Source organism: Chionomys nivalis, chromosome 4, assembly GCF_950005125.1.
Source record: "Chionomys nivalis chromosome 4, mChiNiv1.1, whole genome shotgun sequence".
Classification (NCBI taxonomy): Eukaryota; Metazoa; Chordata; class Mammalia; order Rodentia; family Cricetidae; genus Chionomys; species Chionomys nivalis.
Window position 1 is genome coordinate 93352212 of NC_080089.1, and position 26088 is coordinate 93378299.

At 44.9% G+C, this 26088-nt stretch overlaps 1 protein-coding gene across 4 annotated transcripts in view; it reads right to left on the reverse strand.

The window, feature by feature from the left end:
- Positions 1–4145: 4145 nt before the first annotated feature.
- The window catches only part of Zbtb38 (zinc finger and BTB domain containing 38), a 78788-nt gene continuing 56845 nt past the window's right edge, over positions 4146–26088 (reverse strand). For 3 of the 4 annotated variants that reach the window (XM_057767252.1, XM_057767254.1, XM_057767253.1), the window contains one exon: positions 4146–10551. In XM_057767252.1, the coding sequence (XP_057623235.1) occupies positions 6967–10551 (3585 nt within the window). In that variant the 3' untranslated portion in view covers positions 4146–6966. Of the gene's footprint in view, positions 10552–19393; positions 19486–26088 lie in introns of those variants that run through there. The other variant, XM_057767255.1, reaches the window with a different exon arrangement.

Genomic DNA, 26088 nt, shown 5'->3' on the forward strand with positions numbered 1-26088 from the left:
ATGGTGCTCCACCTTACTTTCTGAGTCAGGGTCTCACTGAACCTGGAGCTCACTGATTTGGCTAGGCTGGTTGGTCACTGAGTCTTGGGGATCTATTTGTCTCTGTTTCCCTAGAACAGGAAAAAGGTGCATGTGTGTAGCTTTTTACAAGTGTGCTCAGAATCCAAACTCAAGTCATCAGGTTTGAATGGCAAACACTTTATTGATAGCTATCTCTGGAACTGGTAATTATTAATTAAAAAAATAGATTTATTTCTTATTTTATGTAAATGAGTGTTCTATGTATGGCAACACTATACACATTCCTGGTGCCTGAGAAGACCAGAAGATGTCAGATCCCTTGGAACTGTAACTACAGATGGTTGTAAGCTACCTTGCAGGTGCTGGAACTTGAACCCAGGTCCTCTGAAAGAGCAGCCAGTGCTCTTAACTGCTGAGCCATCTCTCCAGCCCACTATTTACTTTTTAGAATGATCGTAGTGATATTAGTACATGTGAAATGGTCTGCTGTCCAGACCCTGCTTCAAAATAATACAATAGAGAGGAAGAGTTGGGGAGGGTACAGCTAAACTATATGATTGGTGACAAATTGTTGGCATAGAATTATGGGTACTTGGGAGCTGTGTATTTGAAAATTTTCACATCAAAAGATCTAAAAATATATGTCTAGAATGTGACATGCTCTTATTATTCATTTTTGTTGTTGTTTTTTTGAGACAGGGTTTCTCTGAAGCTTTGGAGTCTGTCCTGGGACTAGGTCTTGTAGACCAGGCTGGTCTTGAACTCAGAGATGCGTCTGCCTCTGCAAAGGCATGCGCCACCACTTCCCGGCTCACCCTTATGATTTCCAACGTCCTTCTATGTTCCATTCTCAGGCTTGTTCAAGTCCCTGACACCTCCCACCCAGCCATTCTCAATCTCTTACCTGCTCTCCTACCTCCAGCCTTGCCCTCACTGGTGGTGTGCTCACTACACTGCAGGAAGAGTGTCCTCTCTGTGGTGTGCTCACTGCACTGCAGGAAGAGTGTCCTCTCTGTGGTGTGCTCACTGCACTGCAGGAAGAGTGTCCTCTCTGTGGTGTGCTCACTACACTGCAGGAAGAGTGTCCTCTCTGTGGTGTGCTCACTACACTGCAGGAAGAGTGTCCTCACTGGTGGTGTGTTCACTGCACTGCAGGAAGTGTGTCCTCACTGGTGGTGTGCTCACTACACTGCAGGAAGAGTGTCCTCTCTGTGGTGTGCTCACTGCACTGCAGGAAGAGTGTCCTCTCTGTGGTGTGCTCACTGCACTGCAGGAAGAGTGTCCTCTCTGTGGTGTGCTCACTGCACTGCAGGAAGAGTGTCCTCTCTGTGGTGTGCTCACTACACTGCAGGAAGTGTGTCCTCACTGGTGGTGTGCTCACTGCACTGCAGGAAGAGTGTCCTCTCTGTGGTGTGTTCACTGCACTGCAGGAAGAGTGTCCTCTCTGTGGTGTGCTCACTGCACTGCAGGAAGAATGTCCTCTTGAAAGCAGCAAATCCTTCCCCTTTCTGTGCAAGCTCTCCAAAGGCCCTTGGACTTTAGGTACCTCTCTGACCATGTCCCCTTCCACTGGGCCCTCCCCAGCTCCACCACAGCCCCATGTGTCAGAGGAGAAAGAAGTTCAATGCTGTGCCTTAGCACTCCACAAAGACCTGCTGTGCCCTTTGCCTGCCTGTCCAGCAGGCTTACCCAAGCTCAGTCTTTTGGAACAGTTTACATCCATCTATGGCTCCTTTTGTTCCAGTCATACCAACATGGGCCTGACCCTGAGGCCAGGGTCTCCTCAGAACTTCTTTCTGCTCTGGTTTTGAGCCCTTGGGAGCTCAGACTCAATTTCCGAATTTTCTGTTGCTTCATCCTCCTCCTTCGTGAGACTTAAGTAGTATGTTGCCACACATCTCTATGACCCAAGTCTAAATAAAATGCACAATACTCAGAATTAAGTATGATAGGGTACAGATGGATTTTTCTTTGGGCCACCAGCTCACAAATGACATGGAGACTTATTAATTATGAAAGCTTAGCCTTAGCTTATGCCTGTCCCATTAGCTCTTACAACTTAACCTGTTTCTATTAATCTATGTTTTATCATGTAGATTTTTTTAACCTTTTTTTTTATTCTGTATGTCTCCCTCCTGCACCTACATTCCTCCTCCTCCATCCTCTCTCTCTGCCTGGAAGTCTTGTCTATATTTCCTGCCTAGCTAATGGCCATTCAGCTCTTTATTACACCAGTCACAGCAATATACCTTTACACAGTGAACAAATATCCCACAACATTAAGGCCTACCTGTAATCACAGCATATGGGGAGTGGAAAGAGGAGGATCTTGGACTTGAGGCAAGCCTGGTCTACACAGTCAGACCCTGTTTTTAAAAACCCAAATCAAAACCAAACAACAGCGAAAAAAGAATTCTATATAAATTAGCATTGATCCAGCTTTTTAAATCTCCACCTACAGAAGTTTTTTATGTTAGGCAAAAAATACCTACACCTATAATCACTCAGAAGGCATAACTTTTATCAGAAGACTAACACTGATTTTTTTTAGAAACATTAAAAATATTTTTATGTGTGTGTGTGTGTGTGTGTGTGTTCTGCCAAAGCCCATGTATGGAGGTCAGAGGGCAACTTGTGGGAATCTCCTTCCACTATGTGAGTCCTTCAAGTCTAACCAGTTGTTAGACTTGGTTGCAGGTGCTTTTCCAGTGGAACCATCTCCTTGGCCCACAAAACCATTTACTATATAATTGATGCCTTTGCCATCGCTAAATATAGCATCTCTAATATGACTAGGTTTTCCACTCATTGTAATCAGAGAGATTACTGCGTGCCAACCAACCTGCTCAGTGATCATATTTCTTGAAGAATCAGGGCCAAAGGGTGCAAACTTGGGAGGAAAAAAAACTATCTGGAAGGAAAAACCAAAGGATGGCTGGGTTTTGGTGGTGGTGGTGGGGGGGGGGAATAAGAAGTTCTCAGACTCGGACAAAACCCAAACTGGAAGTGTCCTTGTCTCTGCAAAGAGAGAGGTGGGCAGTGGAGTGAAGCCGCATCAACAAGGTGGTGACTGACACATGGATTTTAAAAATTATGTACCAAAGCCTCACCTTTTAAATTTGATTTGTTTTAGATGCTTTTCATGTGAGTACTTCCTTAATTGCTATCATCTCTTGTTGAGACAGGGTCTCTCTGAATAGCCCCGGCTGCCCTGGAACTCACTATGTAGACCGGGCTGGTCTCTAACTCACAGAGATCCATCTGCCTCTGCCTCGTTGCTAGGATAAAAGGTGTGCACCACCATGCCTGGCTATAAGCTTGTTCACTATTTAAAAAGTTCTGCTAGATAATGTGGTTGTGTTTAAAAAGTCTGGATTTCTTTGCTTGTGTTGATGCACTACATTCTCTGAGCCTCAGAGCCCTTTTCTGAATTTCCCTTGTGACTGACTGTATTGCCACAGGATGACCAGCTAAGGTTAGGAATACAGCCTGTGACAATGGAACATTTCTTCCTAAGAAAGATTGCTGGCTGATAGCGGCATGAAATAACTTCACTCCATTATCTTAAAAAATAAAAAAACAGGCAAGGCAGACGCTGTAGAAGCAGGTTTTATGGAGGTAATATCCCGAGACCATAAGAGCAACTAAGGACATACGGCACTGAGTTAGACAGCTTCCTTCGGCCCACTCCACAGAAGCCTCTAGAACGTTCCAAAGCTGTCTGACTTTGTCTTGTCCCCTCTCCAGCTTCCTATAAGCATTTTTATTAAAAACGCGGAGAAAGTTCAAACACATGGGTTTTGGGATCGGGCACACTGTACCCTGTCTAGCTGCAGGACCACCACTCCAAGTTCACTACAAAACAGGGGCTGGGGCTCCCTTCAGACCTGGGGGTGGATAATGAATGCCTAGATCCAAAGACATGGCCAAGTGCCTAGGACTCAGTAAATGTAATTTGTTCTCTGTGAGACTAGAATACTTTCAAGTGAGTATTTCACTCTGAGGTACCACATCACATCAGGCTTATCCCGACAGTAATCTACGAGAGATCAATGTCTGCTACTCAGTTTTTTTGTTGGTTTCTCTTAGTAGCTCATTATATAGACCAGTGGCTCCAAACTCAGAGAGATCTGCCTGCCTCTGCCTCCTGAGTGCTGGGATTAAAGGAGTTTAATATCACAGTTTATAAATCTGAAGCATGTAGGTACCAGGAGATGTAAGCAAGGAAACAATATATTGAATGAGTATCGTGTGTAACAAAGCCCTGACTCACCAAGATGAAATAGCTGCACAAGAATTAACACTAAGACATTTTAAAAAGAGACTTAATGTAGGAATAAGCTATTTTAATCAAGCAAAACAAATTTATATTCATTATTTCTAAAAATAAAATTAAACCTTTCCAATCCTTAACATCTGCATTTAATAATATCTTCTAACCAAAATACAGATGCGAAAACAGCAAATTACAATATATCTTGTACAGAATACAGTATGCTCACTGTTTACACTGTAATTCTACTTGGTCGTTATGGACTTGATGCATAATTAAACACCACTCATAACATTTTCACAATCAGGAAAAAAATGTAACCAGTTGTCTTAAAATGGCTCTGCTATAAATTGTATAGAATATACAGAATTACAAAGTCAAGTATTTTATCAAAATATACACCCCTCCCTGAAACTAACACAAACTATCAACATTTTAAATGAACAATACAATTATAGAAAATATTTGCAAAATTATTTTTATGTATAAATATTCTGCCATGTTTACTTTGGTCTAGAATTATCAGCATACAAGTCCATTTAAAAAATATCCACAGATAAGGGCCGGGAGACATCAGTACATATAATCTTATATTTGTAGTTAAATCAAAACAACTTAAATACATAACTGATTGCTTTATAATCATAACAGATAAAACAAATTAGTGGATCACAGGATTGCTTGTCATCTAATTATTAACTCAAAAGTGATTTTCATAAGCCCTTTGTGACTACCTCTTTAGCAAAACACAAGCGAACCGTGTGGGTGTACATATATACAACAGAAAAGTAAAGTCGAATTTGCTTGCATTTCCCCGTTTTCTTCTAGTACATAATACTGCATGTAGATGAACATAGATGAACAAATGGTAAATGCAGATACAATATTGGAGTTGCTTAACAACTACAGTATAACAAGGTCACCTTGAATCATGTCCTTTTTCCTGGGTGTTTGAATATTTTCTTGCCTACCCCAAACCACACTAAGTCTTCTTCATGGAGACAAAACACTAGGTGCAACCAACTGGAGTCCTCTGAGCTACTTCTCCGTAATGACAACCTCTCAGCCTCGGGTTTCCATCTATCAAATCCAGTGAACAGGAATGGCTGCTGGCCACTCTTGAACTCTTCTGAATTTTGCTGATACTGGTGACTGAAGGGAGGTTAGGAATGAGTCCTTCTTCCCTCCTATTCTGGCAGTTTTAGCAGGAAGAACAGTGAGCTCCAGCTTTCCAGGATCCTAGTTCACATGAAAGACCATCCTGAAGGGCAAACAGACTTCTGAGGGCAATGTTGACAGTTTGCATCAATATGAAAAAACGATTTAGAAAGGTGAGGCTTTAACGAGGGAGCTAGATGTCTGCAAACATAAAGACAGAGCTTCTAGCTTTGTGGATGCTTCTGAGTCATGATAGTAAGGGGCAGAACCCTGTCCCTCCACATCCTATCTCCCCATCCCGGAAAAACAATGCTGCTGTTTGAGGCAAGGAAGGTCACTTCCCCTTTGTCCTCATGTCATCAGTGGGAGTGGGGGCTTCTGTCCTTTTAGCCCTGTGGGCTGCATTATCTCCAAGGTGTACAATTCAGGAATTGGGCTTTCTGCTGTTTCCAAATGCCTGAAACGTCATTACCACTGAGGTATGTCTTGTGCTCAACCTTTTGCATACTCCTTCAGTAGAATGGGAGACATCAGGATTATTTGACCCCTTAAGTCTGTGCGGAATAGCCCCCAACATCCATGGCCTTGGGATGGCTGGAAGACTGCAGAGAGTTCAGAAGAATTTGACCATTCTTCATTCTCTGAGGTGAGGCCACTGCAAAGGGTTATACGGCATAGGTAATCTCAGGTAGGTTCTGGGAAGGCTTTCCCCATAGGTAAGGCATGACTTATGTTTTGTGTGACTTGAGTGGTTCTAACAACAGCACAGCATTCCATCGAGAAGCACACACATGCTCGTAAGTCAGATTCCAAACGCTCTATGATTTTGACACCAGTCCTTGGTATTTGCAGGTCTATTGCTCGTTATAATTCTCTACAAGGGACACAGAGAGTTAAATGTTATAGTGACTCATATATGTATTTTACAAGGTTTATGTTGCAGAAAAGTAGTTCTAGATGCTGTATAAGTGTCCTACTGTAGGCTACCCATTACAGATTTTCAGTTATATTGTGAAGTATTCTGTAAATACCCATTACTTTAAACAAAGATTAATAGTGCAGAAATTGGAGGGGGATAAATACTGTCACACCTCATTTAGCATTGAACACATCTCAGAGACATGATTTTCATGATCCTGACCCTCATTTTCTCCAGTGACTAACGACAGTCCAGCAGGCCTCATTAGCACTCACGAGAATGTTTGAAATTAGGCTAAAATTCAGCGGCTTTCTTTCACCGTTCAAAATACCACAGCTAAGAACTTTATTAGCCTTCACAAAATACGTGGGTCCTTAGAGAATGCAGCTATCTTGTTCTATGCACTCCGTGAGAAATGAATGATAAAACCCAAAGGAGGTGCTAGGATCCTTTTTTTTTTTTTGAAGAGTTTATACAAATGAGAATTAGCTTCCCCATGCCTTTGTGAGTGGTAAGTGAACAAAACTAAAAAAAAACAAAAAACAAAAACAAAAAACTGAAAGAAAAAAAATCTCACAATTTTTTGAAGACTTTTCTAACTGTTCTTGTCACTAACGTTTTCAGCAAAGGTTTGCATGTCATCCTTTTGGTCACTGTCTTCCAAATCAGTGCAATGCTGACTCTCCAAGAGATCCGAGTTTTCATGGCACATGTCACCTGTATTCTCCTGCTTAGTTAAGGTCTTGAATAAATGTTTCTTTTGGTGCATTCTGAGGGCGGCAGCTGTCTTGCATATTTTGGGGCACTGGAAGCAAGCAAAGCCTTTCCCATCGTGCTCGCGAACATGCCGCCGCTCATGATTCCGCTTTGTGGAAAGATATAAAAATCCCTGGAAGCAGAACTGACAGTGGTAACGCTTTTCCCCGGTGTGGATTCTCTCGTGGATTTTGAGAGTCTCGTTCAACGTGAATGCCTTGTTACAATATTGACAGACGAACTCCTTCACCCCCAGGTGGATGCGCTCGTGTTTCTGCAAGTTCCCTTGGACTGAGAAGCACCGCCCACAGGTCTTGCATTGGTACGGCTTCTCTCCAGTATGGCAGCGCATGTGCATTTTGAGCGTGGAGGGGCTCTGGAACTGCTTTGCACAAAGCTCGCAGATGTAAGGCTTCAGCGCGAGGTGTTGGTGGGGCTTGCCTTCGGCGTCCACCCCTGCTGCTTTGTCGGCATCGCAGAGCTCACACTGGAGCTTGGGCATCTCTTTATTTTCTTCTTCTTCAAAAGCCTTATCTGGTGGCTTCACCTCTGCACGATCCAGTTCAGCTGGGTACCTGCGCCTACCGCTGGGGCTTCTGCTCCCACGCTCCTTCCTCCACTTGACCTTTCTCATTTTCCTCAACTGTTTGGATTTCTTCTTGGGCTTGTAGTTGTAGTATGGGCGCCACGGCTTGTCAGTGGAATCCTGGTCACTTACGTCATCAAAGGCTTCACTCATCTCTACGCAGTCAGCCTGGCAAAGCCCAAGGGGGCTGTCCCCATGTGTTTCTGGGTCACTCTCCTGAGGCAACGTCTCCTCCTGCTTTTGATATTTGGGCTTTCTCCCTCTTTTGCAAAACAGCTTCGACCCAAGGATATGCCTTTTCACGATGGCTTCATTCCCAATTTTCACTGTTATTTGGCAAAGGGGTGCAACGTTGCTGTTTGTGGAGGTGCCAGGCAGAGCAGGCTTTGCAATGTAAGTCTCAATTTTACTGGTTTCTTCCATGACATTTGTGGTTTTGCCCAAAGCCCCTCCATGATCACTAACGTGCGTGGCCTCCTCTGTTATTTCTCCCTTGTTACACAAAAGAGCTTTCTTCTTCTCCTTAATGCTCTTGGGTCTGCTTGCAAGTTTACTGGCTTTATCTGCCCCCAGTTTGCTATCCTCCTTCAGGGGCGGATTGGCAGCTGGTTGTGAAGGGACTTTGTCATTGCTGCTGGTCAGGGCAGCAACTGTATTGCTGTGTTTGATCACGGATGAGAACTGGCTGCTGTGCACAATGACAGAGGGCACCGAGCCACCGTAGCTGATCACAGAGGCCGCGTGGTCACTGCCTTTACCCACCGGTGAACCATGTGTGGACTCGGCCTGGAGCTTGACACTGACAGTGTTTCCAGTGGAAGAAACTGACCCCTCGGTTGAATCCAAGCTATCGACGGGATCAGTTTTCAGGGCCTCCTTCTTCCATTTGATGCCTTCTGCATTTACTTTGGCAGAAGTGGGTGCACCCTGATGTGAAGGCGTTTCCCCTGGTATAGCAGGGCTGCCGGTCAATGTGTTCCTGCCATCTTGGAAGTTCAGTGTGGGCATTTCAGAGCTTTGTGAATTTGGAACAACAAATGTATCCGGTGCAGACTCGCTCCTTTGACTGTTTTCTCGAGAACGTTCATAGGAAGATTTCCGGAAGCTCTTATACGGTGCCCTCTTGCATCTCATAGGCAGGAGCCTGTAAAGTTTATATGGATAGACAGCAGGCTTCAAGCCTCCATTGGCAGTTTTTTTATTGATGGAGAGTCTGTGATCTATGGCATGAAAAGACTTCTGATGGTTTTTTAGTATGTAGTAGGTCATAAACGTTTCAAGACAAAATATGCATTGGTACCGTCTCTCTCCAGTATGCCAGATCTCATGCCGTGTCCTGTACTCGGCCAGGGCAAAGACCTTGTTGCAGTAGTGGCAAGGATATGTTCTTCTCCATGAGTGAACGTTCGCATGCCTTCGGAGGCTGGACAAAGTCACATAACTACGCTTGCACACGATGCAACTGTAGAGCATCTGCCCGTTCACAAGTTTCACCATGTGCTCCTCATCTGGCAAGGCACCCCCAGCACTGGCAAGCTCACCAATCCTATTTTCTGGTACTAAAGATTCTGGACTTGTGAATGAACTTCCATTTTGTCCAATAGTGGGGTAGTTTTCTAAAAACGGTTGGCTTTCCCCTGGGATGGGCACGTGGCTAGACCTCATGCAGATCTGCTCGTGCCGGTCCAGTCTGTTGAGGGTGGTGAACTGCTTGTTGCAGTACTTGCACACCAAAGGCTCCTGGGTCGGCCTGTGCAGCTGCATGTGGGCGCTGAGCAGTGTGCTGCTGTCGAAGGATTTGGAGCAACAGCTGCAATTATAAACAAGGGGCGGGACCTCTGCCACTGCTGGACCAGGAATATCAGAGGGTCGGCTTTCCTCTTCTCTGGGAAAATGGACATCTCCCTCATTGCTGGGAGATTTTGAGTGTGACAGAATTGGAGCTGGCTGTGGGCTTCTTTCTTGATTAACCTCTGGGTTGGTTACTGGAAGCAGTGATATATTTTCTGTGGTTGAGTCAGAATCCTGGGTTTGGGTCTTTGGCTTTCGGCATGACTTTGCTTTTGTGGCAAGAGCCTCGCCATTTTCTTTTCCTGTTTTACCAGATAAACTGCTGTCATGTTCCCGTACAGGCTGACTCCTGTAAGCCTCAGTGATGGAAGAAACGGCGTATGAGTGTTCAGCAAGCGTGCGGACAGGCTCTGCCTCGTGGCAGACATTGGTCCTCTCCTGGCAGAGGCTGGCTGTTCTCATGGAATCAGACACTTTTTTGAAGCTTGCCCTCAAGTCCAGTGGAGAAAACATGTTATTACTATTTTCCGTTTCAATGATGGAAAATGCATTTGTGATCCTTGGCCCATTAGTAATGGCTGGTTCTTCGTGCCTTTTTTCATTTTTTTCTTCTTTAACCACACCCTTTTCAGTAATGCAGACTACATAGGGACCTGGGGAATTTGAGAAGTTGCGGTCACTAAGGTCTTCCAAGAATGATATTCCCAGCTTTTTTCCCGCAGCTGCAAGATCGGTGACCGTTTCCTGCCTCTTGACCACAACGGTGGAGCTGTAGATATAATTAAGTATTTCTGTAAACACTTCAGCTTTCAGATCATCCAGCTCCAGGACGTGACTGGAAATACAGATCGTATGGCTCCAAAATATATTTTTGAAATAAAGACTTGAGGCAGCCAAGACATTGCTGTGGGCTTTAAACTTGGTGTCTTCCACAATGATGGTGACATCGCATAAAATGCCCCGAATGCGCTGCTCATTTAAGATGGAGAGCACCGTGTCACTGTGGAAGTCGTCCTTGAGGTCCCTGGAGAGGGACATGACTGTCATCTGAAATGAGAGACAAATGGTCAGGGGGGCTTCCAGCAGTGACTTGTTCATTTCTAGCTATTCACTACTTCTGGGGGAAACTATCTTTACACATGAAAACTCAGACTTTTATCTCATCTTGTTGTTCTTCCTAAGACTTGGAAGTCAAAATTAGAAGCCCAACCTTCTCACACCAGACTGTTTCTCACGCCATTGCTAGTAGCTGTAGCTGGAAATCTCCCAGGACTCCTTTCCCTGCCATCTGCGAAGTCTCGGCTATGTGTGTGTGTCCAAATATGGGGAGGGTGAATTTCCGTTATGTCCGAGCAGGAAGGGTCTCGCCGCTCAAGGCTGCTGCTCTGAGACTCTCTGAGGCTGAGTGGCATCACGGTCTTTTAGAGACATCCTCTATTCACTTGACTTTCGCCTTAAGACAAGGTCTTACTATTTAGCCCCGATTAGCTTGCAAGTTGGTATCCAGACAAAGCTGGCCTTGAACTCAGATTTACCTGCCTCTACCTTCTTTGACATCCCTCCCCTACAGAGGACCTGGGGATTAAAGTCAGCCTATCACACATGCTAGGTGGGTCACATCCCAAGCCCTGCTGGCCTGGAACTAGCTCTGTAGGCCAGGCTGGCACTGAATTCACAGAGATAGGCCTGCCTCTTTTCCTGAGCAGTGGGAGTAAGGGCATGACTATATTTGATGTGTGTGTGTGTATGTGTGTGTGTATGTGTGTTGCTGAGGACTGAATCCCTGGCCTCTACATGCTGGTCAAGGCTTTACCATTGAGCCATACTCCCTGCCTCTTTTATATGTGTTCAGTGATAACCTTAATAATCTGATCCAAACATAATTCATAAAGCAGAAGTAATTTGTTAATTTATTTTTAAAAGTTTCCCATAGGTGAGTGGTACCTCTATGTCAGGTATCTGCTTAGAGAAGTAGCAAGAATGGAAGGAACTATGCTAATTCAGTCCGCTGAGGAGTTCTTTTCTGAACAGCAGCCTGTGTGACTGAGTCTGACAACCAGGGACACCTGCCTCCTCGCCACATGTGATTTCCCCTTTATGATACCCAGACTAGAGTTTTTAAAATGAAGGCAAAGATGACGAGACAGCAAAGACGAGACAGCACACCAGGACAGGGTGTTTTTCAGTCGGTGCTAATGAGTCTCATCACAGCCTCCCGTGCTAGGACATCAGAAAGGCATGGCGACTCTTGGATGCCGTGAGAAAGGTTTGCATGCAGTGTGCACAACTCATTCTCTTCCGTTAGACTTGGGGTTGTGGAAAATGTCCAAGAAACAATGGTTCAAAGGATTTAGTTGACTTTGGAAGAGTATGGTAGAGCAGGGCAGCTTACACATGGTGGGGGAGGGGAAGGGGAGAGAGGGAAAAGAAAAGACAAAGGAGCCCAGGCTAGATGACTCCCTTGCCCCACTTTTACTCTATTCAAGCCCCCAGCCTGGTGCTGCCCTCTCCTCTCATCCTTTCTGACACACCCTGGGCCATGTTTTACAAACCTGTGCATTTCTCAACCCAATCAAGCTAACAATTAAGAGACCACACACTCTTACACCACCACTGGGTGGCGGCTAAATGATCGCGCCATTCTCTGTTTTACTGTGAACCGGGGATGACCAGAGCTGACTGACACCCTAGTGGTCAAAGCAGCCGCTTCCACAGGTATCCAGAGCAACAGATACATGGCACTCAGTGACCTAAGACACAAATGAGATGAACACCCTGACTTCATGTGGTACCATCTGTTCTGTTCTAGTACTTTCCACTTTAAAACCATGCAGACAGTAACTCACTGTTCTCGCTCTCTGCCAGTTCCTCACCCTTGCATCTAAATGTGCACCGTCATTCTGCTGTGATCTACAAGAAACAGCACACATCCCTGAGCTCACCTCCTGTGCCATCAGTACGTGCAGGCCCCAGAAAGTCATACAACTCGGCAATGTTTCTCTGCCAGCTGCAATGTCTTGCTAGTCTATAGTGTTTAACTCATGACAGCTATTCAGTTAGATAGATCAGATGTCCATACAAAAACTCCTCTCATCTTTTGTAAAGGGTTTGTTATAAGCTGGGCCCTATGGTCTATTTAGCATCCTTTACACAAGCAACATCTGATAAATTCTTCCATCACCTTTGGTCACAGCGAAAGGGCACCTTCCTATGAGTCCATCAGTTTTGACAAAGAAACTGCATGTGTGCTCATCAGCTTCAGTCCTCCAATGAGGAAGCTTGGGCTTTCGGTCATCTGCTGCAGCCACTCCTAGCCGGGGCCTCTGCTGCGACTGTTGTTTCAGTTCCTTTATTTAACGCTAGTTCTACTTTGCTTTCCCTTGTCTCGAACTTAATTTTTCATGAGTCTTTTCTGGAATTGTGGGGAACTGCTTCCACCAGTAAAAGTGGAGAGCAGAAACATATCCTATAGGATCTACTTTCCCCATAGGTGCATCTTCTTATCCTGTTTAATGTCTCTGTACACACACACACACACACACACACACACACACAAACACGAGAAATGACGTCTCTTCTTGAAAAGCAGGAAGGAATGGATAGCATTGGAGTAGTCAGTCGCTTGGCGAGGACCGGTGCCCCGTAGTCATGCCCCCTGCATCGTAGTCATGCCCCCTGCATCGTAGTCAGTCATGCCCCCTGCATCGTAGTCATGCGCCCTGCATTGTAGTCATGCCCCCTGCATCGTAGTCATGCCCCCTGCATCGTAGTCATGCCCCCTGCATCGTAGTCATGCCCCCTGCATGCACATCCTGCCGCCTGACCAGTCACGGCCAAGCAGCTTTCCTTAGTAGCTGGGGTTAGAGTACTTGTATTTAAGAACAAGAAGTGTGATAATTACTATCTTCAACTTGACAATCTATCATCACCTGGGAGGTCGACCTCTGGACATGCCTGTGAGAGGTTATCTTAATGGCCCCGAGAGTGGGAGACCTGCCCAGTGTGGGTGGCACCATTGTTCGGTTGGGAGTTCGGACGGTGCAGTGGGGAAATGCGTCTAAGGAGCAGCATGCATTCATTATTCTCTGCTTCCTGATCATGGATGCAGTGAGACAGCTGCTTCAAGCTCCCACGCCTTTCCATCTCCTCCATGATGGAGTGACTCCTTGAACTATGAGCTGGAATGAATCCTTTTCCCCTTAAGTTGCCTTTTTAAAATTCAAAACAAACCATTACTCTGTGTGTGATGTAGAGGGTGATCCAGGTGCCATGGTATGCATGTGGAGGTCAGAGGGCAGCTTTGGGGACTCTCTTCTCTCCCACATTACACGGGTTGCAAAGACGTCCACTAGGCTTGCAGGGCAGACGCCTTCGTCTGATGAGTCATCTCACCAGCCCTTAGGTGGCTTTGTCACAGCAGCATCAGCTAAAGAAACAGGAAGTAGATGATGGTGGGGGGACGGGACACGATGACACAGGGACAGGACAGGGGACGGACTTAGCACTGAAGGGGAGGAGGCCCTTCTCACCAACATCGGTATTCTCTGACATTAGAGATGTAAGCACTCTACAGCAAACCCTCCACATTTCTCCACAAGTGAGTAACTTAAAAGAGAAGTCAGAGGAGCCTCAGCAGACGGAAGGCCAGGAGCCTCCTCAGCAGACAGAAGGCCCACAATAGATTTTGGAACAAAAAGTGTAAATCACAGAGAAGATGAGGTTTAATTTACATGTAATTTCTAAAATGTTTTCTAAAAAAGTTTCATGCAACAACTTCACTATTCTTAGCAGTGCGACTGAGAAAAAATATAGAACCATGAAAAGGCTAAAATAGGGGGCTGGCTCAGCAGTTATGAGCACTGGTTGCTTTTCCAGAGAACCCATGTTCAATTCCTAGCACCCACATTGGCTGCTCACAATTGTCTGGAATTCCAGTTCTGGGGAATCTGACACCTTCTTCTGGCCTCAGTGGGCACCAGACACACATGTGGTGTACAGGCATACATGCAGGCAAAGAATTCATACATACAAAACAAAAAATTTTAAAAGGCTAACAAAACCATTCTAGATATAAAAATTTAGGTGAGTCAACAGTAAAACAATCTGTAATTTGATAACTGCCCAAACCTGAGCTATGTTACTAGTTTGCTGAGTCTGTACTGTTTAAACTGTATTTATTAATGTGCATTTGTTGTTTATGCGTGGGGGAGGCATCCAAGTGTATCAGCACACACACCGAGGTCAGAGGACACCTTTGTGCGTCGTATCTTCACTTTAGTCTCACGTGGGCTCCAGGGATTGAAGTCAGGTCATCAGGCTTGCCTGACAAGTGCCTTTATCGGCTGAGTCATCTTATCAACCCCTAAGTTTGTATTTTAACCAGAATAGCGTTTAAAAGCACTTTTAAATATATAAATACACACACATATAGACACATGTATGTATGACTAAATGATGAATATTTGAACACATAATACACTTCTATTTATAAGTACAGGTATAGAAATAGGGTGAATAATTCAGCACCCAAAATAGGACCCCAGAGAGAGAAAGCAGGTGTAATTAATAACTATGCTAGAGAAAGGGCACATACTGGGACTAGATCCCAAGATGAATGGTCATCCTATATTTACATATATAAGTATGTAAGCAGAATATATAGCTGCACAAAATCTAACATAAAAGCCATGTGCTTTTTAACATAAAACACATCTTGTGTGAGTATGCAGTTGCCACGGAAATTCTAGTTAATCAGCCTATTTAGACTTTTGAGCTGGTTTTGTCCCCTGCCACACTCCAATTCTACAGAGTAAACACATATACGTATAGTACAAACATGGGCACCTAAGTCAGATATTTCGAATAACTAACATGACTTTGCAAGGCCAGGTATCTTGGTGCACCCTTATAATCCCAGCAGTTGGGAGGCTGAGGAAAGAGGACAATAAATTCAAGGCCAACCTGGGCTACATGCAAGACACCATTTAAAAACAAATACAGCTGGCCAGTGATGGTGCATGCCTTTAATGGCAGTACTCAGGAGACAGAGACAGGCGGACCTCTGCATTTGAGGCAAGCACAGTCTACAGAGCTAGTTCCAGAACAGACAGGGCTGTTACATAGAGAAACCCTGTCTCAAAAAAAGTAGCTGAAACCCTGTCTCAAAAAAAGTAGCTCTAACAAATAAGTAAATATGAGTAATAATTCTGCTATATTTGCTTTCAAAATCAACTACCTTGTGTATGTGTTGATGTGTGTGTGCAGATGCTTATATTGGGGGTGGGTATACACGGTACATGTGTACATGCCCATGTGGATGTCAGAGGCCAGTCTCAGGTGTTGATCCTAAGGAACCATCCACCTTGATTTCTGAGACAAGGTCTCACTTTGGGACTTAGGGCTCACTGTTTTAGGTTAAGCAAGTCCCAGGGATATTATCTGACTCTGCATCCTCAGTGCTGGGATTACAAGCATGCCCGACTTTCTTATATGGGTAATGGGTGCCAATGGTCTTCATGTTTGTGGAGCACACTCTACTGACTGAGCTACAGCCACAGCTCTAGAATTACCTACGTTATTAAAAAGAAAATAAATCTCGGCTCATGGTAAAGATTCAAACAGTTGGGAGCAGCAGTCCCTCCTCCATCCCAGCTTCCCACCCCCATCCAGAGGTTCAGACAGCACATCTACCTTTTCATGGACCACTTTTCTCATAGCATTGGAAGACCTGCTTTCTGTGTGCATCATGCTTCTCCCGCCTGGAGCTCTCCTACTTGGCAGTCTTTAGACATACCCGTCTCAAGCAACACCTTACGGGGGCAGCCTCCTCTTTCTATGATTTCTGGTTGTGTGTTCATGCCCACACTGGAGCTTCTGGGAATACATTTGTTCACGCGAATCTTTCTTGATGAGTCCCCAAAGTGCAGGGACAGCCTTGCCCATCTTTGTACTCGTATACCTATAGCACAATGCATGCTGACTATGCTGACGATGAGCATAGAGCAATTTAAGCAAATGTCCTAATTTACATATTGTGCAAACAGAGCTTCCTGAGTTAGAGCCTTAAAAATCAGACATAAGTGAGCCCAGGTCTGCTTAAACCAGAGCCAAGTAAGAGGAAAATAAAAATGAGTTCTTGCCGATCTTATTCCTGTGTCCTTTTGCCTGGCAGTTTTTAAAGCACGTTTCAAAGGCCTCTGGGTTTCCTAAGGTGTTTTCTAAATTTGTGTGGTCAAAACTACTTTTGTAATGACACAGAGGTATGGATTTATGTGTTTTTTTGTATGCTGAAAAGTATAGAATGGCTCAGTAGCAATGACAGGTAGGTTCTGGCACCTCAGCAGGCACTATGCCACAGATAATCAATGGAAGGAATAAAACTTAATCGTTTTATTAACTTTTAACCTCGAGATGTGTGTGTGTGTGTTTAAGGATTCTGTGTGCTAAAGTAGTATATGTAAAACTCTTAGGAGTGCATACTGAAACAGAACTGCTACCAAGAAAAGCAACTGGGTAGTTCTTTGAGTTGTAGGCTTGGCCAGCTTAACCTTTTGTCATGGATTACTAGAGAATCGCTGGTAGACAGACTGCAGCTATTTAGAGTTTTGAAAATAGACCAAGATTCCCTGGAATTTTATGGGTATAGGTATTTTGCTACCAATAATAAAATTTTATTTTTATATGAAATTTAAATTTTGGAAGTGACATTTCCAAATACAGAATGATTTTTCTGATGAGGCTGATAGTGATGTGAATAAATATGGTTTTTTGGGTATTGTTTACCAAATCTGGAGGTTGGCCTGACTGAGGGGACCAGTATTTTCTAGTGACCAATGCATGTGTTAACATGTACAAAAGAGACTAGTAGACTTATAAGTAATAAAGTACGCAAGGTTCAAAGTTCTTGTTTCAACTAACTTTTAAGAGATCGTCATGTCAAATTTTGGTGTAATATCCAAGACTATCCACAATTAAATAGAAAGACTATTTAAAAAAATCCTCTTTTCCAACCATTTGTGCAAGGTAGAATTTCTTTATATACCTCAACTAATATAATATGTTGTATTACAACTGGATGTAGGAACAGATGTGAAAATCAAGTTGTCTTTTTACTAAGCCAAAATTGAAGATATTTAACAAAATATAATACTTCTTACTGATTTATTTCATGCTATCGTCATTTTAAATGTTACTTGATTGTTTAATTAGGTTGAACAAAGTCATTTTGCATGAGCATTTAAATACTCATTTGAATTTTTGAATATAGCAAATAGTGACAGACCTCAGATGAACAAAACCTCTTTGAATCTTCAATGGTAAGTCCAGAGATTGAAGAGATGGCTCAGTGGTTAAGAGCACTTGTTCTTCCACAAGACACGCTTCATAGCAGCTCACAGTCATCTATAATTCCAGGCTGAGGGAATCTAACACCCTCTTCTGGCCTCTGTGAGTACCAGGCATGCAAGTGGTGCATAGACATACATGCAGGCAAAACACTCATGCGTACATAAAAAAGAATAAGTATATCCTAAGACAAAAACTTTGAAATTATTGTGCTAATCCATAAGGCAACATTCATAATACTTTGAAATAATTTCTGCCTCTAGGAAGTTTATTTTATTTTACTCAATGAAAAAAAAAAAAAAACTACATGTATGCCTAACAGAATCACACACAAAGTGACTGAAAATAAGACACAAAGTAGAGTTCTCCAGGAGACAGGTGGGGAGCCTGAGGGATGAGGGGTGGGGCCATGCCCACAGTTGCACAGAAGCACACTGTTCCCCACCATGAAATGAGCGTTCTCTTTGGGTTTGAGTATGGCTAAGCAGCTAGGTGGACCATGGGCCAGGTGGACCACGGACTGGTTGGACCACAGGGCGGCTCCTGACCAGTCTCAGTGAAAGCTGTTCTTTGATTGGCTCGGTTATCATCTTACCCTGTTGGTACAATTTACTACTGCTTGCATCTTGTTTTCTAAGTCTCAAGACCTATGTTGGTCACGACAAACTTCCTGTTCAAATGATTTTGTCCACTCATTTTATTTAAAAATCAGGTCCTACATCATCCTATCCACAATGCTGTTTTTAGGCCTTTGTTCCCTGATTGAATTTGAAAACAAGAAAACAATCCTTGGCGATGATGTGACCATTACTTCCCAGTATCTCTGTTTAATTAAAGCTTCTTTGTCTTTAACCAGTTAAGACAATTCTATCAAAATACCAAAACACATAGAATTATAATTCCCATGTAAACTCTATGAATTTACCATGTACTTCTTTATAGAGCTTGCCATCAAAATCTGGTGTTTAGTGTGCGTGTACATGTGCCTATCTGTGCATATGAAGAGACCAGAGACTGTCAGGTGTCTCCTCCATTGCTTTCCACTCCGCTTTTCTAGAGACAGGGTCTCTCACTGAATACGAAGGTTACCGATCGGACCAGACAGTGAATTCTAGATATTCTCCTGTCTATTCCCCCAGCACCATAGTTACAAGCTCATGCCACATTAAGTATTAGGGATCCAAACTCAGGTCCACAAGCTTGCAAAATAAACATTCTATCCTGTCAGTCATCTCCCCAACTCCCAAAGTCTGTTGTGTTTTATCGGCAAATCTCTAAGACATGACAGAGGAAAATGAAGCGGCCCTGGCCAGGGGAAGGCTGCTCTCCAGAGGCAGTCTGGATTCCGGTTTTCTAAATCTTCCGATCAAAGAAGGCCAAGCCTTCCTGCCAGCACTCAGACGACTCAGTTCCTAACATAAATAAAATAATAGCGTTGAACCGACAAACAACTTTCTCCCCTCTCTACTGCAAGTCGTGTTCTATAAAAAGAAACGTAGAAATCAACCCTAACTAAAAAAAGAATGCTCTATATGAGGATACTGACCTGGAATCCTGCAAAAGTCAAACTCACATTCCATATCCAGCTAGCGCAGGCCGGCCTATGGAAGCAGAATCCACTGTGTGGGGTTGCAAGGCCCTATGGAAACTTTCTGACAAAGGGCGGTTTGCTGCAGGGAGCTGGCTCCGCCATCCCACACACATCCTCACAGTGCATTTGCTCATAGTCATGGTGAGGTCTACGTCAGACCACACGTGATGGGGTGTTAGAAACACAAGCACCAGATCTCGAAAACAGATTACAAAACAGAAGCCCTTTACAGAACAGAACTGTGTCTAAGAAGAGGAACGTCCTTTTGACTTTTGTCTTCAAAATGGGTTCCAGCAGGGGCGTGGACAAGCTGTGTATGCTAGGCTGCAGTGCACCGAAAGCTATCAGATTCAAGGTAACACGGCGTGACGAGGGAAGTTCATTTTCTTCCCTGAAACTCGGAGTGACTCTGTGAGCTACAGATCGCACTCCACATAGGGGAGGCTGACTGGGGCAACCTCACCCATCATGGTGAGTAGGTAAACAACGGGCCTCCAGACCTGTAGTTGCACGCACAGACTGTGAGAACGGGTATTGTCAGATTCATGAATGATGCAATGGGTCCAGCTAAACGTTTTAGGTTGCCTGTTTGCAAAGATGAAAAGGGAACAGGTTCGTGGGTTCTTTTTCTCTTGCTGAAATGGAGCAGTGTTTAGGATGGCCTGCCTACCATGGGTTCATCTCAGGATCAAGCTTGCCCAGACACCTGCTGGCTTGAGAAACCTGGCAAACAGGCTCAGAGGCAGTCTCCTAAGCCCTCAGAGTTCTATGTCCTTGTTTCAGCAAATTCCAGCAGCACGCAATAGTCCCAAGTGGTGAAGGCATTTTCCAATCTGAATCTTGTTCCTTAGGACTGGTTCCCGTTCTCTGAAATGTCGCACTGCAAGAATGAGCTACCTATTAAGACAGCTGGCTTTTAACGGGCAAACACTGTTTTCCTGTGAACGTAGAAGGGCTGGCGGAATGAATGGAGGATGGCCCTTCTTTTCTCGCTTGACTGATACCCCTGGGGGTGGGTAGAAGGAAGAACTTTTGCGCATTCTGGCTTCTGAACAAGAACGTACATTTAACTAATGGCAAAGACAGGTTACCCTAAGTAGACAGAGCACACCAGCTGCTGCTTTGGTACTAGCCAATCTGGATCTACACCATTGTTCCCGACCTTCCCCGGGTCTTTTGCACTTGGTTCTGGGGACTCAACACAAGGCAGTGAAATCATAGTTCATGGCACACACACACACACACACACCATCAAGTGCATCACTTAGCACATAGTAGGGGTTCCACACAACCCATTAAGTGAAGTCCTCAGCATACAGTAGGGGTTCAGTGAATGTCAACAAATAGCGAGAGAACTAAACTGGCTGTGACCTGCCTAGTTCCCTGTGGAGAGAACCACTTAATCACCTAACCTTTGTATAGAGCACAAATACAAAGAGATCTGGCCAATCCATGCCAAAAGCATTCAGAGGCCTTTCCCCATCTTGGGGATAAAATCCAGGTTTCTCTGCAGCCTACGGGCACTGTGTTACCCATGGGTGCCCCATTCTCCCTGATTCACTTGTTCATTCCTGCCCGCACATAGGCTCCCCTTGCTTCTCCTATCTGCCAAGTTTCTTTGTGCCCTGGAGCCTTTAAAGTACCCTTGTTCAGGTACTGCCTAGGGATGGCTTCCTCTCATGCTTCAGGCCTAGCTCTAAAGTCATGGGCATCTCTTCCGTATGCTCCCATTTCTATATTCCCTCTGCCACCCCCGGGTCCATCATGTCTGACATTTGTTCCCCGGCTGGCAGTGCTGTCTGGGAGGCTGAAGCACTTTTAGGAAGTGGGTTGCTGGTGCCAAGACCCACCCCCCCTTGTTTCTTGAATCAATGCACTGTAAAAGCAAGCAGCCCCGTGCTCCCGGCCATCCTGAGCTGGCTTAAATCTCCATGCCTTCCTTGTACAGCCTTCCTCCTTCAGGTTCCTTTTTTAGATATTTTGTCCCAGCAACAAAGCAACACCCTCCTATCACCTTTCTGCCTTTATACTGCTCAGCTCGACCTGCAGTTATCACACACACACGGGTCCCTAGCTATCTGCAGAGCAGGGCGCAGATAGTGTCTCCCCTGCCATACACAAACACACTTTCCCCTATGCATACATATTATGATAAAGTTTAATTTACAAATTAGGCACAAATAGACATTAGCAATAGTTAAAATAACAAATAAACTATAATAAAAGTTTTTTGTTGTTTTTTATTTTTAGAGTCAGGATTTCTCTGTAGCCTTGGAGCCTGTCCTGGAACTCACCCTGTAGACCAGGCTGGCCTCGAACTCACAGAGATCCACCTGCCTCTGCCTCCCAAGTGCTGCGATTAAAGGCGTGCACCACCACCACCCAGCTATGAAAGTTCTTAATACTTCTAAGTTACTTCTGGAATTTTCCACTAAATATGATCAGACTGTACCTGACCTTGGAAAACCGAAACAGTGGAAAGTCAACATTTAGATAAGGGGAAACTACTGTTTAGTCTTCACGCTTCTTCCCAGGAAGGAAGCTCTGGGAGGGACAAGCCTTTCTACTGTTGCTGCTCATGACACATGGAAGCCATTCAGGTTTTGCTGGGTAAGGAAAGATAAAAATATATGAGACAAAGAGGGCTCAGTGTGATGAAAAATCCAATCTATGAAGCCTCGTGTGGTAGCTCACGCCTGTAATTTCAACACTAGAGAGGCTGAAAGAAGATTGGGAGTTTGAGGGCAGGCTGCTTACATAATGAGGAACAGAACTATACAGGTTTGAGGCCATCCTGGGCTACACAGAAGATTTTGTCTTTTTATCCCAGTTAATTTTTTACATACCAATCTCAGTTCCCCCTCTCTCCTCTTCCCGCTACCCCCTCCCCTCAACCCCACTTCCCATCCTCTCCATGGAGAGGTTAAGGCCTCTCCTGGGAAGTCAACTAAAACTGTCCATCCGCTCACTGAGGCAGGACCAAGGTCCTCCGCTCCCCCTGTACCTAGGCTGAGCAAGGTATCTCTTCATAGAGAATGGGCTCTATAAAATCAGTTCATGCATTAGAGTTAGATCCTGGTCCCACTGCCAGTGGCCCCATATACTGCCCAAGCCACACCATTGAGGAGACCTTGTTAAGACAAAAACAAGCAGAAAGGAAAATGCAAACTGCCTATCTCCTGCACGCTCATCTCCGTCTACCCCCACTGCTTCCTGACTTCCCCAGCACAGGCGCATTTCAACACCACACGCCACTGACATTTACCATGCATCTGCTTGCTAGGATCTGAGCCCCGGAGTGCGTGCGCAAGCTTTTACTTCTTCTCTGATGTGCTTTATGCACCTACAATATGGCCTGACACAGAGAAGGCCCTTGGTGAAAATTTATTAAAAATCTAAGTCATTTGTACCAGAAATAGATATTTGTTTGTGAGTTAATACTACATAAAGACAGTTATTGCTGACAACAATTTTCATCTTCTAAATTCTCCAAATCCACTCTGTTTCCTAAGATTTGACCATGCTCCAGTGACTATATGGACAAACAAATTGGACTTGTTCTTTTTTGTTTTTTTTATTCTTTTCTTTGCAGGGAGGCCATAAGGATGTGGGGAGGTAGACCTGGGAGGACTGGGAAGTAAGGGTAATTGAGGTACATTATATGAAATTCCCAAATAGTTTTTTAAAAAAAGACCTACTTATTTTTGTTTCTATATAAATGTGTGTGTGCCTACATGAGTTTGTGTTCATGACAAGCATGCAGTACTTGTGAAGTCCAGCAGAGGGTGTTGGCTCTTCTGGAACCCGAGTTACAGGCATTTGATGTGTGTGCTGGGAACCAAACCTGGCAAAAGTTTTGCAGGAGTAGTAAGTTCTCTTAACCTCTTAACCACTGAGCTATCTCTCCAGTCCCCAAACCCACTTTGATAACACTGTTTTACTCAATGCATTTCAGGCTGTAAAGCATTTTGCATATTAACTCATTCAATGCCCTCCACAGATGAAATGAAAGGATTACTATCCACTGATAGGATTAAATGAATGAACAGAGGCAGGGATTGAGATATAGAAGCGGCTATCATTATCATGCCTGTAGGAGAGATGGGGAAATTGAGTCCATAGCAGTTACTCGTGTATACCAGGGCATGAGGTTTCTGATGGGGAATGGTGCTCAATCTGCAAGAAGGTTCTTGTTCTATACACAAAAGAGTGCTGAATTCAGACTGCAAATTTATCACACAAGACCACTGCTGAAGGTTGCAGAGATAGGCTCTTAAGGCTCTAGGCAGAAGAGCTGCCATAGTGCATTGACAGCCATGGGTCGGAAGAGCTCCGAAAGCCACTGAAGAATATGCTGGAGAGGCCCCCAAGCAGGGCAGTGGAGGATGGGCAGTAAAGAATTCCCCTAGCAGCAGTTTTCCGGACAATCTGGGCATTGCTAGACAGCGGGCCTTGATTATGGTCTGGGCCTAGGAACCCTCCCAGCAGTCCAAGTGTACAGAGCAGCTGTACCATAGGCATTTCCAGGTGTGGCCTGCTGTGTCCTCAGTTTTGCCCCACACCCTGGAAAGTGTCTGCATAGCAAGGATTTGCTGATCTAAAGGTAGGCATCAGGAAGAGGCACTTGAGTGCAGCCCCTGACCTAAGGACAAGAGTGCAGAGGGACCCTCTCGGTACAGGCTAGTGATGCAGAGGGACGAGGAGGTTCTAATCAGAGTGCAGCAGGAGGTCAACCGTGGGAAGCCGCAGAAGAATGCTGAAGAGAGATTCTGCAGGGAAGGCAGACTTCTAGTGTGACCTCCTGCATGGGAAAGGGAAGAGCCTCCTGGCCAGTGGGGAGCTAGAGTCTTGTACCTGTATGCTAGTGTCTTTACAAAGGCTTATTAAGTCCCTTACAATTCAACCTCTTTTGCTTCTGGGGGCTGGACTACCTTCTAGTCCACCCTGGTCTCCATCCACCCCCCCCTCCCACTCCCACAAGCCACTCACCCGCTGCACACTCTCGGCAGGCAGCCTTGCCCCTCCTTTTTAGTATTTATGACTAGTTCAGAGTTGCTTGGTAAATGTATGCCTTACTACAGAGTAAAGCTCCCAGACTGTTCAGTTCTGCAGTTGCCGCTGAAGCTTCCTTTACCACAGCACCAGCACTAAGCGGCTCTGCCTGGTTCTATTCCCAGTTTCCCGGGTTCAGCCCTGGGGCAGCATGGGGCAGTTCTGCTATCTCCTCCTGTGCTACTGGGGGTGGGGAACACCCAAGTGCAAGAAAGTCAAGAAGGCTGCTGTGGCTTGGAAAAAGGACAAACAAAGCCACCCCCCACGAATGATCATTTCTGGGGATCTGCCAAGCAGGTTACATTATGAGAGCCGAGCTGCACATGACAAGCCAGGGCTGTGCATAACCCAGAAAGATAACACACAAGTTTGCAATGATGAAAACATGTGTTAGTTTTCAGTCTCTGTGACAAAAACCTAAGAAAATGGCTGAGAGGGGAAGATTTATTTTGGCTCAGAGGTTCATTCCTGTCCATGCTTGGTGAGGCAGATATCGCTGGAGGAAGAGCAAGGCAGAGAAAGGCTGCTCACCGGGTGGCAGTCAGGGAGCAGACTGAGCACGAGAGGTGCTGGGAGCGAGGTAGAGCAGGCTAGCCCACTTTCCCCGCTTGTCAATCTCCTTGTCCCCACCTCCTCCTAGCTATGCTATCAGATTATGACTCTACCTGTGGATTCAGACACTATGGTCAGAGCCCCCAAAATCCAATTGTTTCCCCAAAGCCTGTCAGCTGGCAATGATGACTATGACATGTGAGCCTTTGGGGTCATTGCCATCCCAAGCTGACATGATCACTGCTTTCCCTCAAAGGAAGGAAAGGAGATCAATCCTTTAAGCTCTATGGTAACATTTCATTTAAAGCCCAGAGACTGGGCCACTGTCTCAGATACCTACAACAAACTGGTAACAAATTTCAAAGTTAACTTCCAAGTACACCTTTAACCCCAGCTCTCAGGAGGAAGAGGCAGGTGAATCTTATGAGTTCCAGGTCAGCCAGAGCCATACAGGAAGTTCAAAAGTGTTAAGAATTTAACACTAAAAGTATAAAGTTGGCAGCCCGCATGTGTCATTTCCACGTGGCGTCCTCCCTCTGGCACCCACACAGCTTCCCGCTCCCTGTAACCACTTTTAAATTCCTTCTGACCACAGTCCCTGCCTTCTCTACTGAGGAGCACTCATCTGGAGGTGGGGCTGGGCCTGTGACCTACTTCTGGGTTATGGAACTGTGGGTGCCTGTACATACCAGTGCCCCGTATATGACTTACCCTAAAGGCACACGTGAGCTGTCTTCCCCTGTGAGACAACCAACAGGAAGATGGAAAACACATGGCAATACGAGCTTACCACGGTGGTACTCAGCTCAAGAGTGTGATCAGATACAGTAGTGGGACCTCAAAAAGAATCACATTATCACTAATGCTGTGTTGAGGCTTTGGGGGATAGGTCCTAGGCTGCCATGCTTCTTGTGTCCTACTGTGTGCTTTGAACACAACCTTCGGGACGTTACACAGCACCATCAAGTCATATAAATGACTATGTTTCCTACATGTTTATCCTGGAGCCTGCTCGGCATCTTTTCTAAGTATCACTGTAGAAGGGC